The sequence below is a fragment of the Malania oleifera genome, chromosome 2, assembly GCF_029873635.1.
Source record: "Malania oleifera isolate guangnan ecotype guangnan chromosome 2, ASM2987363v1, whole genome shotgun sequence".
Classification (NCBI taxonomy): Eukaryota; Viridiplantae; Streptophyta; class Magnoliopsida; order Santalales; family Ximeniaceae; genus Malania; species Malania oleifera.
Genome location: NC_080418.1, coordinates 129261052 through 129278741, shown reverse-complemented (window position 1 = coordinate 129278741; position 17690 = coordinate 129261052). Strand labels below are relative to the sequence as shown.

The 17690-nt window shown below is 35.4% G+C and overlaps 1 protein-coding gene across 1 annotated transcript; it reads left to right on the top strand.

Moving 5' to 3' along the window:
- Nucleotides 1-8987: 8987 nt before the first annotated feature.
- Nucleotides 8988-12396, top strand: LOC131149379 (UBP1-associated protein 2A-like). The gene is made up of 2 exons (XM_058099778.1): nt 8988-10663; nt 12060-12396. Exon 1 carries the CDS (start codon nt 9098-9100, stop codon nt 10661-10663), a length of 1566 nt encoding a protein of 521 aa, XP_057955761.1. The 5' UTR covers nt 8988-9097; the 3' UTR covers nt 12060-12396.
- The last annotated feature ends 5294 nt before the right edge of the window (nt 12397-17690 follow it).

Below are 17690 nucleotides of genomic sequence, written 5' to 3'. Positions count from 1 at the left end.
TAAGAATTTCCAGGGTTCATTGACAAATACAGGGATTCGTCGACGAGAAAATACCGAGCGAAGGTTTTGGGCTGCTCTGAATTTCGTCGACGAAGGGTAAGGTTCATCAACGAATTTAATGAAGGACTCGTCGACGAGGTAACGTGTCTCGTCGACGAATCTGGCCCTATAAATAGTGAAAACTCGGATTTTTATCATATTTTCAGTGCCCTCTCTCTCTCCTACGGTCCCTCTCCCTTCTCTCTTCGATATCAGCCCCGCCAGTTGCTGGATCGACGATCCGAAGCCACCACGACGCTCCTGGCGAAGTTCTTTGCAAGTCTGCCGAAGCGGATCATTGGTGAAACAAAGTTGGATTTCATCCCAAATTCAAGGTATGTCCTTTTAGTCCATTTTTGGCCTTCTGACAGTTATAGGAAATGATGTAGGCGAAGAAATACTGATATTCTATTTTGGAAAATGTTGTTTTTAGGGTGTTACCTAGGAGGCCCTGCGGGTGTTAGGCCAGTAAACCATAGGGGCTTTCCAATAGTCAGGTAAGGGAAATATGCTATGCTATGTATTTTTAAAATATTATACAGTTTATTAAATTGTGAAAATTATGTATTAAAGTTTGGAGTGGCTTGAGAATATGAATATAGTATGGAGATATATTTTATGAATTTCAGTACCATGATTTTACAAATTTAATACCATGATTATACGAATTTCATACCATGATTATACGAATTTTAGTACCATGATTATACGAATCTCAGTACCATGATAATACAAATTTCAATACTATGATTATGCAGTTATTAGTGTTATGATTATACAGTTCTCAGTATTATGACGTATGAATTACAGTTACAATTTATGCAACATCATGGTTATTACAGTTATTTCAGAATCATGGTAAGTCAGATAGTGCTATATAGAGATATATTATATAATATCAGACCCTGTTAGACTATGCAGTTACAGAGCACGGTACCGTTGCTACAGATATTATGTTATGTTATGAGTGGAACCACCTATTTAGATAATACGTGGTAGTAGGTCGATCACCTAGGCCCTTGACGTGGACAAGCTCCCCATTAGATATGGGTTGAGGTGGGCAGATCAGACCAATGGAGTATAGTGATTTACCCTTGTCGGCCAGCCAGTATAGATCCCGCCTACGAGCCGCACAACCCTGTCATGAGGAGTTAAATCATGACACACAATTATCCATAGGGAAAGTTTTCAGTTACTATTACGTATATACAGATTTACAGATACGGAGAATAAACTTATGTACATTAGAAGTATTTTGAATAGTAACCAACAACACTGTTATGTTAAGCAACATGGGAAGGGTGGTGCATTTTATTACTTGTATTGTACTTACATATCCAGTTATACATGATTATATGAAAACAAATTTTCATAATATTATAACTCATTTACCACACACTAGTAATAGCATATTTCGTCTTACTGAGCGTTGGCTCATCCCAGTGTTGAATCATTTTTCAGGTAATCCAGGTAGGCGAGCAGACCAGGCTCGCAGATAGAGGGGCTTCAGTAGTGCCCTGTCAGTGAAGTGAGTATTGTGGAGGATTTTTGTATATCCCAGCATAGTTGAGGGTATTTTTGGGAATAGATATATGTGTATATTTTGGGAAACATGTTAGTACTCTGGTATTGTGTGTGTATATATATATATATATATATATATATATATATATATATATTTACATATGGTTATGTTTATTTGAATTCTGCTTCTTGCTGCTTAGGTTAATGATTGAGTTTACCCCCCAATATGGTATCAGAGCATGTAGACTATCCTAGTATTAAAATAAAATAAAATAAAAACCCAGTATATTAAGCAGGTCATTACATTGCAAATTTCGAGGACGAAATTGCAAGGAGAGGAGGTTGTAAGAACTCGACCTAAGGTATGTAGATTGAATAAATGAAAAAGGTGTAAAAAGGTAAATTTTGCAGGCTTCATCAATGAAGTCGTTGTTCTCGTCAACGAAGGTCCTCATACTCTTCGTCGCCGAAATTCAAAGCCTCATCGACAAAGAGATACCGAACACGTTGTAAAATATCGAAATAGAGTTAGTCGCCGAAGGAGCCGGTTCGTCGGCGAAATATATGGACCATTCGTCGACAAAGGCCATCTCATCGAAGAGATTGGGTGGGTCAACGGGGTTATAAATATCCTATTGCTTTGCTTAGTTGCTAAGAAACCTCAAACACACACACTCTCTCTCTTTCTTTAGAACCAGCGAAACCTCTCTCTCTCTTTGATTCTTCGCTGTTCATCGCCTGATTCAACAATCTGACGTTACTACGTGGATCAGGGGAGGAATATCTACGTTTTTGGTGGATCGAAAAGTCGTTTCGAGGATTTTTGAGTTTTGACCCAAAATTGAGGTAAGGGTCTGATTTCAATTTCGTTTCGGAATATGTGTAGTAGTAAGAATTGTAAGGAAGTATTGTTCTTGGTTGTTTAGGTTTTGGTGTCTTAGTTCGTAGTTTTGGAGCCGTAGAGTTTGTAGTTTGATATTTGGGAAAAGGTAAGGGGATTCTATTTATATCAGTTAATTTTTAAAATCAGGATCAGTAAACCTGTAGTTTACGATCGTATGTATGTTTTGGTTACTTATTTGGGGAAATATATCAGGTGAAAATGCGGGATTTTTGGGTTACAATTTTTGAAAAAATTTGGGGGTTTCGGGTATCATCTCTATTTTGTTTGGGAAATCGTATGTTGTATTAAAACAGTAGTATTAAGATGACCATACCTATATTTTTATTAAACTGTATTCTTGAACTGAAAACGATATGATTTGCTGTATACCAAATACGTGTGGAATGAACTGTTGTATGTAAAATGTTCTAGATTTTGTAAAAACAGTTAGGGGCGGCTAATTACCGTACACTAATGAGTATGACATGAGTTCAAAATTGTTTCAAGTTTTTGTAAATCAGCTAGTGGCGACTAATTACCGTACGCTGAATTAGCTAGTGGTTGCTAATTACCATATGCTGACGCCATGTCTCAGCTAATTACCGTGGGTAAGAGTGTCCGACTCTATATCCGACAGTGTGAAATATCACCTGTTCTTTTCGGCTGGTCACCGATGGGTGTGCGCTAAACCGTAGTTGCAACGGTATCGCTGTGAGGTTTTGGTTATCACAGGTTATTGGGTGCTTATATTGGCAACGTTATCGCTATGAGGCTTCAGTTATCACAAGGTAATTGTGTGCTTAGTGTGACGACACTGACCGTATCTTTGGGTATCGTATGTACTGGAACTGGATTGTGAAAAATACTGGAACTTTATTGAACTATATTGAATTGTATCGTATTGTGTTATGTTCTACATCGAAATAACACTAGTATACCACACACTAATATAACCTGCTTTCTTCCTTATTGAGAGGTGTCTCACCCCAAATATGCAAATGTTTTTCAGGTCCTTCAGGTAACCGAAACTAGCATCTTAGCTTCCGGAAGCGGGGGTGTCAATTAGCTGCGTTTAGTACCTAAGTAGGTACGAGTTTTGTAATCGGGTTGTCAGTTTTGGGTTTTGTAGACACCCGAAGTATGTATTGTATTTTGGGATGTATATTTCTTGTTTTGTTTAGACTCTGGTATGGTATGATATATGTATAGAATGAACAGTTCCGCTGCGTATTTGATGAGTATGGACATATATGGAATTGTGTATAGGGTTACGTGTACCCCACGGGGTCGAACCCTCATTCAGTATAGTATCATGTATGTTTTTAATTGATACAATGACAAGTTAGGTTACTATATTCACACCTAGGACCCATTTGTGGGTTCGGGGCATGACAGCTTGGTATTAGAGCTAAACCAGGTTATTAGGTCTTGTAGACTTGGTTAGTCGTAGCTATGTGTACATACCAGAGTATAGGATGTAGGAAATGGGTAGAGTAGGTCAAGGGTTGTTTTGTTGCTAGACGGGGACTCATTGGCGGTGTTCTGTGTTTTTCCTGGAATAACGATTTTGGTAAAATCACGGCAAACCATTGATGGTTTCGTGTTGGTGTGGAAGGACAGACCTGGACCCGTGAGAGTCGTAGTTAACATGATTAGGTTTCAATGATTGTGTTAATTGTGTACGATATAGGAATTCTAACTTATTCCTATCTTACTTTCAGAATGGAGCCCAAGGATATGAACTTGGATAGTGGTTCCAAGTGGACTGCGAATGATGAGTCTCCTTCCGTGCTTCAGGGTTTGACGAGGCAGGTTGTGCGGGAGATCGGGCGGAATGTTAGGAGACGTGAGCACTCTCCTAAGGCTACGTGTTGTACTATAGAGAGGTTCACCTGTATGCACCCTCCGACGTTTATGGGAGGACCCAATCCGATGGTAGCGGAGATTTGGGTACAGAAGACAAAGAAGATATTGGAAGTTTTGTACTATACTAGCCAACAGAAGGTTCTCTATTCTAGCTTTCAGCTGGCAGGAGAAGCGGAGATATGGTGGACGGTGGTGATTCTGCTTGAGAGGCAGATCCATCTGGTATGACATGGAACCGTTTTAAGGAGGTATTCTTCAAAAGATACTTCCCAGCTTCCACTCGTGATGCAAAGGTTGATGAATTCTCGAGCCTGATGTAGGGAACCCTGACAGCGCAGAGATATGCCTCCAGATATATTAAGCTATCTAGTTTCGCGCTATATTTGGTCTCGAACGAGTATGAGAAGGCTCGGAGGTTCAAGAAGGGTCCAAGGAAGGACATCCACAGACTTATGGGGATGCTTCAGATCCAAGAGTTTTCTATTCAATCTTGTTTTGATGATAACAAATGAAGATGTGTTAACATGTGTTGTTGAGTAACTTTATTTCAGGATTACATAACTCTACACTCATGTTTGTCATGGAAGCAAGCTGGAAATCAAAGCCAAATCAAGTGAAAGCTTCACCGAGTATTTAAGCATTAAAAGAAAAATGAAAAAGCTTAAAGACCTAGAGGGACTTGAAGTCAAGATGAACATCAAGAGACTTGAAGATTTAGTACTTAAAAATCATAATCAGTAAAGTTGTTTGTAAGTACTCTAAATCAAATATAATTTAGAAATATGAAGCTCTTTAGCGGAAATACATTAACTTAGAGACCTATTTTAAACCCCAAAAAATGTTATATGAAAGATCAAAGCAATAGAGCAAAACTAAATTTGAAAACCAAAAATGAAAAACCAGAAAGAAGACTGGTCAGCCGACTGACTAGAAATACACTAGGTTTACTCAGCCAACTGACAAAAAATCAACAGCTAAGTTAACTGCCCAACCGACTGACACAATGAACTGAAATCACTCAGCAGACTGACAGTGCCCAGCCGACTAACCAATTTTGAACAGTGACAAGCCTATCGACTGACAATTATTCAGGTTAATTTCTAGCAAACAAAATGGTGTCAGCCGCCTGTCCAACCGACTGATCTTGTGGAAATATACTACTTAGTCGCCTATCCAGTCGACTGACTCCACGAGATTTGATTTTTTAAACTTAAATGAGAAATTTTCAAATTTTGGTTTTTCAATTATGAACGTTATAAAAACTTGGTGGACACTATAAGTTACTTGGGGAACAAGGAAACTAATCCTAAAATGCCTATAAGCACTCCTTTAATCCCAAGAATTTTATAACAAAGTAATCACACAACACTTTGGCATTTAAGGTTACAATCTCTCTCAAAGTTCTCTATTGCTCCCACTCCATATGGGAGATAACTACTGAAATCACTACTGAATCATCAAACTGCAGTTCTTACACTGAGTTTTCTCAATCACTTAACGAACCGTTGGTGATCTCTATACTTGAGCTTCATACTTTCTTTATTATTATTTGATTGAAGTATATTTTGTGTTCTTACTTGTACAACTCTACTCTGTTTTGAGAGTTTCATTGTACTCAGATTCTAGTAGCCTTCTCGTTGTATTATTAACGGTTCAAAGCTGATTTGGATCGTTGTACCAAGCGGGGGTTGATCACTTGGAGAGGTTTTTCTTCCTAAAAAAGAGGGAATATTGTAAAAGGCTTGTTCCGCCCATAAAGGAGCATACTTAGTGGAATCCTTTGATGAAATTGACCAAAGGTGAGGACGTAGGCTAGGGATAAGCCGAACCTCATAAATCTTGGTGTTCTTCTCATCCATACTTTTTTTATTTTCTGCACCATATATTCTTGTGTATGCTAAGTGTAGGTTGCAAGGCTTAAAATCAAAATTCAAAGAAGACTCTTGATTTTAGAAAGTACATTTCAATTAACCGTTTGCAGAAACCCACAAGGGAGTACGTTGGTTAATTTGCGGAAATCTTGATTAAGAGAAACGCAATAAAATTCCATCCAAAGCAGGGTTTGCAAATAACTATAGTGCTGCTACCAAAAAGCATAAAATTCTTGAATGATTGATTGATTTTCATATTTTAGTTGATTGGATTGTGTTTTAAAATTTTCAGTACTTTGTGGTGTGATTTGGTTGTGATCATAAGTTGATTAATTTATTTACATTCTTATTGTTGCATTAAAACAAGTAAGAAGTTAAAAAGAAATTAAATTTTTTTTAACCAATTCACCCCCCTCTTTGAAACGCTATTCTAATTTCAATATATTTATCTATACTCGATCTACAAAAAAAGTTTCCTTAGTCATTGTTAATACAAGAGCATTGATCAAGAAAAATTCATATACTCCTAAATGCTCATTGCCTAAATGATTAGAACATGCTTACCATGCTTAATCCATAAGCATGAAAATATTATGCCTATTTTTTTTATAAAAGTCTACACTTCCGATTCAGCCCTCAACTTTGTGTCGAACACTTGGTAAATCTCTACATAAGGCAACTATTGGCTCTTCACTTTAAATCATAAATAATTATTCTACACTCTTAGAACCTAGAAAATTTCCATGTGCAAATCAAAGATGAAGATGATTAAGACAATTGTGGGCATTAGTTCCTAAGCCTATTGATCATGTAAGTATTGGAACTAGATGAATATTAGAATAGTATTGTTGGCCTTAACAAATCTACATTGGTTGCACAAGGATTTAATTCAACTAAGTTGAAAAACCATTTAGACCTTAGCCAATCATAATATTGCTCTTCTTTAGTAAAATGGAGATCTTATATGGAGGTTTACAAATTGAATGATTTTAGATAAAAAATGAGAAATTTTGAAGCAAATTAGGCTTATTACATGTTAAGGAAGTTGGTTGAGAAGAATTAGCTTAATAACTTCAGTATTCCGAGCTAAATTTAAGTGATTGCAAATTTTAGGACATTCGGGTGACTGAATGCCCTTGTTTAGTCGACCGAACATCCACTGTAATAAGTGTTTTTACATTCTAGACAATTCAGGCGATCGAAGTGTGAAGGTCAGTCGACCGAACCGCGAGCATTTAAAACCTAAAACTCACGAAAAACCCTAATTTTTGCCTCTTTGGTTCCCCAAACACCATTCTTCTCTCACACGAATGTGTGTCTCACCTTCTTCAAATTCTTTTTGATAACCCAAAGACTCTAGCCACCATTGCGTCATTTTAGATACTATAGTGTAGTACCAAACCCAAGGGAGTGAGACGAACCTAAGGTAATTCACTGGCGTAATGCCTTAAGAGGGAATCGAACTTATGACCTTAAGGTCACCAAAGTTACAAGTCGTTCTTACCACCCGAAGGAATCAAACCTGCCCTTACTTTTTAAAATTATTAATATTAATGTTGACTTATGCAAATTATAAATAAGCAAAACAAGACTTGTCAGCCTCTAAAATACTAATATTGAGATTTTGATACTTTTCAAGTAAAAATAAAATAAAATTATGAGAATCAACCAAAATTATTATACAATAAACAATATATTCATCATAATGGTTTGCTCAATTTAAGATAATTATTTATTTAACTTTTTCAAAAAGGAAATACATTTATAAACACGTGGGTTTTACACAAATATTAGTTTTATGTTTATTTCATAAGCTATCTTAAATTGATCAATTTAATTTTTTTTATTTTTCATTCACTATGTTATACGTTCTACTGTACACACCATTAATCAATGACGCAACATATATATATATATGGTAATTTATTTGGAGATCATTTAGTCACATTGAGTTACACAATTATCCAGTGAGATATAATATAAAAGATAGCAAAGAAAATGTTTACAATTTGTCTATGCTTTAAATTATAAATATTATAACAATATTTTTATTCACAAATTGTAAAAAATGTACATTATATGACCCTTAAAAAAATCAAACAAGAAGTTTGGTAAAATATATGTTCCATCTTTGGAACTATGAGTCCTACATCCCTTACTATTGATACACATACTTTACAATAGATCTCTAAATATTATTTATAAAAAAAAGTAAATTATTTATTTAATCATTATTCATAAATTTTAAAAATAAAAAATAATAGCATACAAAATTTTATAATTATCTAAAATAGATATCTTATATTTATGCTTTAATAAAATATTTAAGTGATTTTATCATACACATAGGATATGAACAAAATTAGAAAAAATAATGCTCCTAATATTTTTTTATTATTAAAAATCTATCAATAACCATTAATTATCTGCTCTTAGGTTGGACGATAAGGGTCAGAGTATAGTCATGATTCAATGGCTCAAGTCTACTTACTTTTTTGTTTGTTGATTTCTTTCTATCTCTTCTGAATTGGTTTTTTCATGTATTATGATCGTCTTTTGTAGAGTTATTACGCGGAAGATCTTCCTTACTAGATTTATCCTTTGTTAATTTCTTGATTTGGTGTAAGGCAGAGCCTTGGGTGTCCCCCCAAGTTAAAACAATAACAATAATTGTAATAAATGAATAAATAAATAAATAAATAGAATAAAGTTGGGCCGGGTTTTTATTTACCCGGCCCAATCATGAGAACAAGCAAAGCCCAGTCCGACCCTTAGAAATCACGAGCTATAAATGCAAGAGGAACGGTGAGTGGGTGATCCCGTCTCATCATTTGCGTCTGTGGTAAAGGTTGGGGAGCTTGCTTGTTCGAAACCCTAGCCTCCAGCCACCCCGAAAAAAACCCTAATCCCCGCCATGGCGAAGAAGCGAAAGCTCAGATCTTCTGAACCCGAACCATCAAAAGGCCCCGAATCAGAAACCCAACAGCAGCAACTGCTACCACAAGAAGAAGCTCAAGAACAAGTAGAGCAAGAACAACAGCAGCAGCTTCAGGAACCAGACCAGATCGACTTCATACCAATCCAGGAAGATGAGCCAGAGAAACAGGAACAAGACCAGAGCATGGTCGAAGATGAACCCCAAGGAGAGCAAGGAGTCCAGGAGCAAGCAGACCAAGAACAAAACGATGATGAAGAAGAAGAAGAAGAGGAAGAGGATGACGAAGGCGAACAAATCCTAAACGCATCTAACGAAACAGTAAACGCGCCCAACAACGCTGTTTCGTCCGATCCCGCCCCACCCGAAGCTAACGGAGAGCAAAACGCGGCAGAGGAAGAAGACGGTGGTGAGGAAGATTTAGAGGACGAGCCTTTTGATAGGCTTGTCGAGCCCTTCACTAAGGAGCAGCTTGTCCTTCTCATCCGAGAAGCTGTTGAGAAGTACCCTGATTTTGTCGAGAATGTCCGCAAACTTGCTGACGCCGATCCAGCTCACCGCAAGATCTTTGTGCACGGTCTTGGTTGGGACACCACGAATGAAACCCTAACCAGTGTGTTCGCCAAATATGGTCCCATCGAGGACTGTAAGGCAGTGTGCGATAAGGTGTCGGGCAAATCTAAGGGCTATGCTTTTATTCTGTTCAAGCACCGGAGTGGAGCCCGTAAAGCTTTGAAGCAGCCGCAGAAGAAGATTGGGAGTCGGATGACTTCATGTCAATTGGCATCTGCAGGACCTGTACCTGCCCCGCCCCCTGTTGCACCGCCCGTGTCAGAGTACACACAGAGGAAGATTTTTGTGAGCAACGTGTCAGCTGATATCGATCCGAGGAAACTACTTGAGTTCTTTGCTAAATATGGGGAGATTGAGGAGGGCCCGCTGGGGCTTGACAAGCAGACTGGGAAGCCGAAGGGATTTGCACTTTTTGTGTACAGGTCGGTCGAGAGTTCAAAGAAGGCACTTGAAGAGCCACACAAGACCTTCGAAGGACATACACTGCATTGTCAGAAGGCCATCGATGGCCCAAAGCAGAGCAAACCTTTTCATCATCATCATCATAATCAGTATTATCAGCCACATCATCCTCCGAGGAAGGAGAAGGGTAAGTATTCATCATCAGGCGCGTCTGGACCAGGGCATTTGATGGCTCCCTCAGCTCCTGGGCAGGGGTTCAATCCAGGAGTTGCAGCAGCGGCTGCAGCTGCACAGGGCCTGAACCCAGCTCTTGGACAGGCCTTGACCGCACTGCTTGCAACTCAGGGAGCTGGGTTGGGAATCACAAATTTGCTTGGAGGTCTTGGTGGGGCAGTGAACCAGAATGCACCTCCGGTGGCTGGACATGGAATGCAGGGTGGGTACGGAAATCAAGCTGGCGCAAGCTATGGAACCCAGCCTGGAATGCAGGGTGGGTACCAGAACCCCCAAATGGGGCAAGCTAATGTTGGCAGGCCTCCGCAGGGCGGACCGCCTTACATGGGTCACTAGGTGAGTATCCGGTATATTTAATAATATCTGTGTGTTTTGTTATTTTTTTGTGGATAGCAATACTGTGTTCTACTTATTGAAAATAATTCACATCATTACTATGTTTTGTCCTATTTTATGGAGGAATGAAAATTTTATGCAAATATGGAGCAGGGTGAAAATGAATAGAAGTACAGGAACATGCCGTGGCTTGGGGGCTGCTGGTCTGTTTCCCTTGGTTTGGGAAACTAGCTGTATCATTTGAGATGCATGTACTCATTTTTGCAAATTGTTAGTTTGAACCAGGTTTTGTAATGCTGAGATCTTTTTACAGTTTAGTGTTGCCTCATTTTTAAAAATTTAGTGGATGAAAATGAGACTTTAATTTGATGGTTTTCGTACTTATGCTTACATTATTATATTCTTCCATAAACAAACCTAAAAAGTGAATATATGTTTTTTTTATCAAAAATATTAGGACATTCTTACAAACAGATGTATAACTTATATTTTTGTTAAATATTATATTGTACTTAGGATATGATCGTATGAAAATATTTTGGTTTAAACAAACTAAAAAAGGAACACATTTTTTTAGTTAATAATAATGATGCGCTTAGTATAGTTCTATTCCTGCACAAGGATATTTTTGTGTAGATAAGTTTAAATGGTAAGGATTTTTTTTAATTACAATATATTACTTACGGGTAAGCCTGTCTATCTCTGAATTTGTGCAAACTGTAGAAGTACAGATATATTTGTCAATATTGTATTTAGGTTGGTTTCAGGGAAGGGTATTTCTGTATAAACAATGCTAAAACTAAGAACATTTTTTGTTGGATAGAATGTCTTACCTACACAACATATTTGCACTTTTATGTATGGTATGGATACATTTCTGTATAAAAAGTCACCATGTTGCTTATTGGCCTCCATTTATATGTATCTGCCTGATGACTTGGAATGTCCAATTAAGGGTCACTTGTGTGTATTATGATTTCCTTGCAATAGTAAAGAATTTTTACATTTGCATTTTTTTTTTTTTGAGTACATCTGACTCTTTTTCCAGTAAGGTTAAGGATGCATCGTAGTGCTTTTAAAAAGTATATTTTGGAGACATGTTTTGACACATTAGGTTAGATCTGGTTTCTTGCAGAGTTCATATTTTATTTTAAAATTTATCCTTTATGCTCCCTTTTATAAACATCCTACTAATTATGTTATTGAATTTCTCATTTTTACTAAGCATTTCCATTTGCACCTTAGTTGGTAAAATTCAGAGGAATTGTTTGCTCAAAATTTAACTTTTGAATTACTCAAGGTATGGCGTTTTGGCTTCTGTTGTCATATCTGTTTTCTGGTGGAAACTTTTCATTTTTGAAATTAGTTTTTTATTTATTGCCTATTCATTGTGCAGATTCCTCATAGATGCATCAATCTTTTAGTTTTGGACTCTGGTGATTCTTCTGAAGTTCAAGGCACTCTTGCAAACGACATCTTTATCTTTCTATTGAAAAGCTACTGTTTGCCTACTACCATAAAGACCAGAATCTAAACCTGTACTCATTTCTATTTAAGTACTTTTGCCCTTCACTTGTTTTCAAAACAATGTAGTATTTTGGATTCCAATATTTTCTTTTTCGAAAAGTGTGGGGAGCAGCTAGAGTTTTCAAGCAGAGAGTATCGTGCCCCAGTGTTTTGTGGTTTAATCAACTGCACTTTTCTATATTCTATATAAACCTATCATTGTATTACCCATTGCACTTCTATTATATTTTTCTGGTGGTTTTTTTTTGCATGACATTGTTCGTGGCATGATTTATGGCATTTTAATTCCATGAGGATTATTATATTTTATTTAATGTTTGCTATACTTTTTCGGCCTTCCATAATTCTCTGAAAATTATCCTTGACTCATCGGGTCTCTGACAGTGGTATGGATTAGGAAAACACTGTCATGTTTCATTTTTAAGTGCTGAAGCCCATCACTGTTAGTGTGTTGCCTGCTGTTTTTTAATCTGCCATCATCATCAACTGCTGTGACAATTGTTTTGCTAGGTTTCTTGGGATCTCTCACCCAAATGGTACTGCAGGTAATTTATTATTTAATGCTGACTGTTTGCATATTGCAGATTGCAAGAGCTTTGTTCTTTTTGCTTCTCCCTTTCGGCTGTTACTTCTTTCCACTAAGAATAATTGTTTCAGAAAATGCATCATATGGATTTTGTAGATGCACTTTTTCCTGCTCTGAAAAGATAAACCTTCCTTTGAATTTTGAAAAGAAAATATTTACCTGGGTCCAAATAGCTTTGGCATTCTTTGATATGTGAATTTTCTACATTGATTAAACAATTTCATGGGCACAACTTTTGAAAAATAGCGCTCTCTACGAAAAAAAAATTATGGGGAAGAAATTTTGACTGGAAGGTGTTTTTTTAAGCCTCGAAGAGATATTGCCTTTGGCATTAAGGAGTATACCATTTTGTCCAATTTTTGTACTTCTGGAGAAATTTTACCCCCTTGTTTCCAACACGAAAAGGCATAGGCTTTAGTCAATTGCAGCAATGTCGTACTTTTTGTGCTTACGTGGAAATTTTGCCCCATGTTGCCAACAAGAAAACTTAGGGTTTAGTCAATTGCAGCAATCATCAAGTGGATGAGCAAGTTGTAGTCGGTCTTAAGAAGGCATTTAGCAACTCATAATATTTCAGCCACGCTCAACATTTGGTTTTAAAGGTGGGGCTGGCTGTCACGGTGCAAAGGATGGTGCTGATCACTTTTGAAATTCTGCATCTCCTGGGAGCAGGCAATTTTTCTCCTGCCCTACAAGGTATGCTGCTGCCTTCCACATTTATCACCCTTAATTGTGAGTGGTCCATGCCATTAACCTCAATATACGATCTCTCTTTGGCTTTTGAGAGGCTTATTCTTATTCTGTTAAAGAGTAAGAGTCTGTTTCCCTCATTTTCATAAGAGTCTGTTTCCCTCATTTTCAGGGTGAACTCTTCTTTGAACAAAAGTAAAGCTGGGTGTAACATGCTTCATTTTTAATTTTTAAAAGATTAGCATTTAGCTCTTTTGGAACTGTTAAAAACCTATTGATTTGGAGTTTCTAAAGGTCTATGCTAGGTTTTTTCCCCCTACCCACGTTTGAGAACATGAATTTTTAAGTCTTATCTATAGATTTGTATGGATTTAGGAAAAATTCTAATTTGACTTTGTTTTGCATTTTGTTCAAATTATTACAAGTTTAAATCCTATTCCTGAATTTTAAAGCTCAAAACCTATAGTTTCTTTCAATATTACAAAAAATTATTATAATTACATATACTTTTTATTCACTTAAATTGACTTCCATTTATGTAATTTTGAACATTTCAATACCTTGTACCGTTCTTATTTAATTTCTTTTTCATAGGTTGCCCAAATAATTTTTATAGTATCATCTCCATTTCATCAATTTTTTTGCCAGTTCAGAGAGAAAAAGGGGGGGGGGGGGTGTTATGTTTTCATTAGGTGTCAATGGCATGTTTTGAAAAAGTAAAGAAAGGAAACAAAACGAAAAGGAAGAAACATATTTTTCGTTGTATTTTGGGGGCCTATGTTTTCATTAGGTGCATGTTTTGAAAAAGTAAAGAAAGGAAACAAAAGGAAAAGGAGGGAACATATTTTTCATTGTATTTTTTCTATATTAAATATTTTTGAAAATTTAGGTTTGTTTTAGTATGAATAAATATATAAATAAATAAATATTGATGATGAGTCGAATTAAAATTTTGATCAAATATTTGATGGATTTTTAATTTATTTATTTATTTATTTTCCATTTATTCTTGGTAACCTGACTTGAGAACGGGAATTTTTGATAATTTTCTTTTCTTAGTGTTTTCGTGGAATCCTAGGCCCTTCTTTCCATTTAAGTATGTTGAAACATCTAGACCTAACATGGGAATGTGAATTTTTGATATTTTTTGTCCATAGTATTTTTCAAGTTTGAGCGGGAACCCAATCCCTTCTTTCCATTCAAGTATTGAAACCAATTTGCTTGGACAACTCTGTTCATTCCTCCGAATAGATTTGCCAAAGAATCATGGGTTATGTGATGAGTCAAATAGGATGGTGGCTCTTCTCCCACTGAAACATTGGGTGCTTTTAAAAAGGGTGGTGGGAGGGGGGGGGGTATGGTTTGGAAATGAAGCATTCATTTTTCTAATTTCATGAGAAGTTTTTAAAGTAAAAAAATTATTTTGTTAATGATGGTAATTTATTTTTGTAATGATAAAACTATAATTTATAGGAATGTAGTCTCCTCCAAAAGTTGAAAAATAATTTTCTTCCATAGCCCTCCTCTTCCTCCAGCCAGGGTGCCAGTTTATAGTTGAATTGTATGTGCAATGGTTATTACTTTAATACCAATTTTCTTCTTATTTTTGGGCCATTGGAGTTTAGTAGGTTGCGGTTTTGGTTTGCTGGTCTTACAATTTTATCCTATAAAAATGTCCGACATTATTAGAATTTAAGATATATATTTATTTAGAACACAGCCAAATGTGAGACTTGATCCCATGCGAAAATGTTCTCTCTAATAAAATAAATGGCAATTACAAAAAAATATTAAAACACACAATTATGTGTAAAAATGTTTAATTAATAATTTCACTTATAATATATTATAAGCTGAGTAAAAATGTAAAAATTATATGAGTGTTTGTCATATTGAAGTACTCTATTAAAATATTTTATGAGTTTTAATAATATGTAAATCAAAATTATTAAATTATAGAATTTTTGAAGTGTGATAAAAGCAAAATTATTAATGTGTGCTTTAATTTGCACGATTTGGTACTTTAAAATATCTTAAGTGTATTTGGTTTTTGTTTAAGATGACAACAACATGAGTCTTAAAAGTTGCTCTGTGAAAATTAAAGCATACGTTAATAATTTTGTTTATGTGATTTTTTTGTGTTAATAATTTTAAGTAAAGGATTGAAGTTTACCTCATTTCAATTTCAACCGTGCCCCCCTATGCCATTTGCAGTCATCGCTTCAAAATGTGGACACATAGAAAGGGGGAGAGGGATTGAAAATTATTGCAATGAATTAATTATTAGGGTGGGCAAAGAATAGAAATGGAAAGCAACCCTTATTATTATGATCCAAATTCCAAGCTAAGATGCACTTTTAAGATTGCACTCCCTCCAATAAGTTTAATCAATAGCTGAACCTTTGTGTTACGGAATTACACGACTAAACTATCGGGAAAGACAATAATACTGCCTCCAAATTTTTGAATGAATTATTTGTTGAACATAAGCCAAGCAATGGGTTGATGAAATAAACTCCAATTCAAATTTTACTTTACAATAATAAAATTCTTATTGACATGACGATTGAAAATTAGTAAAAATATATTGTATTGGATTTATTATAATTTTTGGAAAAATTTATGTATATTTTTATTTTAATTAAGTTTAACATTTTATTCTTGTTTTAATTCAAAAGTGAATAAAATGAATCATTTAATCTTTAAAAAATAATTTTTTGGTTAATCAAATGTTGGATAATAGACCATCAAAATAATTAAAAACTATAAAATCTAGTTTTCAATTTTTTCAAAAAAAGTTGAAAGCTAGAAAATAGATAACATTAAAAAATGCATTTTTATATGTTTTTTCTTCACTGTGGCCAATCGAGCAATAATAACAACAGAAGCGGCATAAATCAATGAATTCATGATAAATTCCCCGCACAAAAAAGAAAAAAGAAAAAAGAAAAAAAATGATTAATGATACAATTAATCGATGAATTATGGCTTAATTGTTCAATTGCTAACATTTAGATAACTAATAATTTCGACTCCTAAGTAATAATACTATATGAATTAAATACTATTGAATTATTAGAACTACTTCTGTATTTCTTTTTTTGCATGAAGTCTTTGTGAATTCATGCGACTTTAGTTCTTACATTCTTTCTTATGAACCATTTTTAAAATTTTTTATCTTTTTGGTAATTTCATGTGTTTGTTCCTTTAAGTCACAAACGGATCATAAATTAACTAATCAGGAAAAATCAAACATGCGACTTGCATGTTTTGTAAAAAATTGTTATTTCTAAGAAATGTGAGATTGCTACCATGTTTGACTCTTGTCCTAAAACAAGCATGAGAATGGAATGTCATAGAAATCATACTCATGGAAATGTTAGAATATACAATGAACCAAATGCTTCTCTACAAAAACTAGTTTATCATGTACACAGCTATTTGTCTTGAGTTCTTGAATTGACCAATCCTTTCTTTCCGCTTGATTGGGTCTCCTAACATGATGTGGAAGCATGGCAAGGGTTGTGACCATTCAATCTGTAATTGAATTGCTTTAAGGATGATAAAAGAGGCCAAGAATTGGACAATGCCCTTGTTGCAAATCAACCTTGTTAAGCTAGAGTAAGTCTTCTTTGAACCATATTAGAGGTACAAGAAGTCAGTTCATAGTAAAAAGGTTTTCGATCAAGAGCTAGTTGACAAGGAGTCTCCCTACCATTGCCTAATAGGAAGTGGAAAGCTTTCTATTAAAGCCTTTAAAGCCACTTACGCAAATAAAATGTGAACCTAAAAGTGGAAGTGCTTAAGTGATTTAGGGAACAACGTGATGTTAAGTACTACAAGTAATAAATTTACCTCCTATCTTGTCTTTGTACCACGACTTTGATATGGTTTATTAGCCTTTTAACTCAACCAATATCGTTATATACTTGAGCCTTATTTGTGTTATTTCATTTAAGTAAGGACCTCATTCCAAATCGTTGAGTGACCTCTAGTTGATATAAGGCCAACAATTATTTAATTTATTCGGTTTTAACCAATTGTTGAATCAAATTAAATCAATTCAATTAAGGTTTTACACTTGTTGGTTTGGTACAAAATTCTCAAAATTTATCATCCAACTCTGATTGCATTCGGATAAACGTATTTAATCAAGTTATATTTATATATGATCGAACCAAAGACTTTGACCACTTAGTTAATTTCAATTTTACTAGTTCTCAT

What these genes read in the sequence shown, in the direction of transcription:
- LOC131149379 (XM_058099778.1), top strand. Translation starts at nt 9,098, where the DNA reads ATGGCGAAGAAGCGAAAGCTCAGATCTTCTGAACCCGAACCATCAAAA.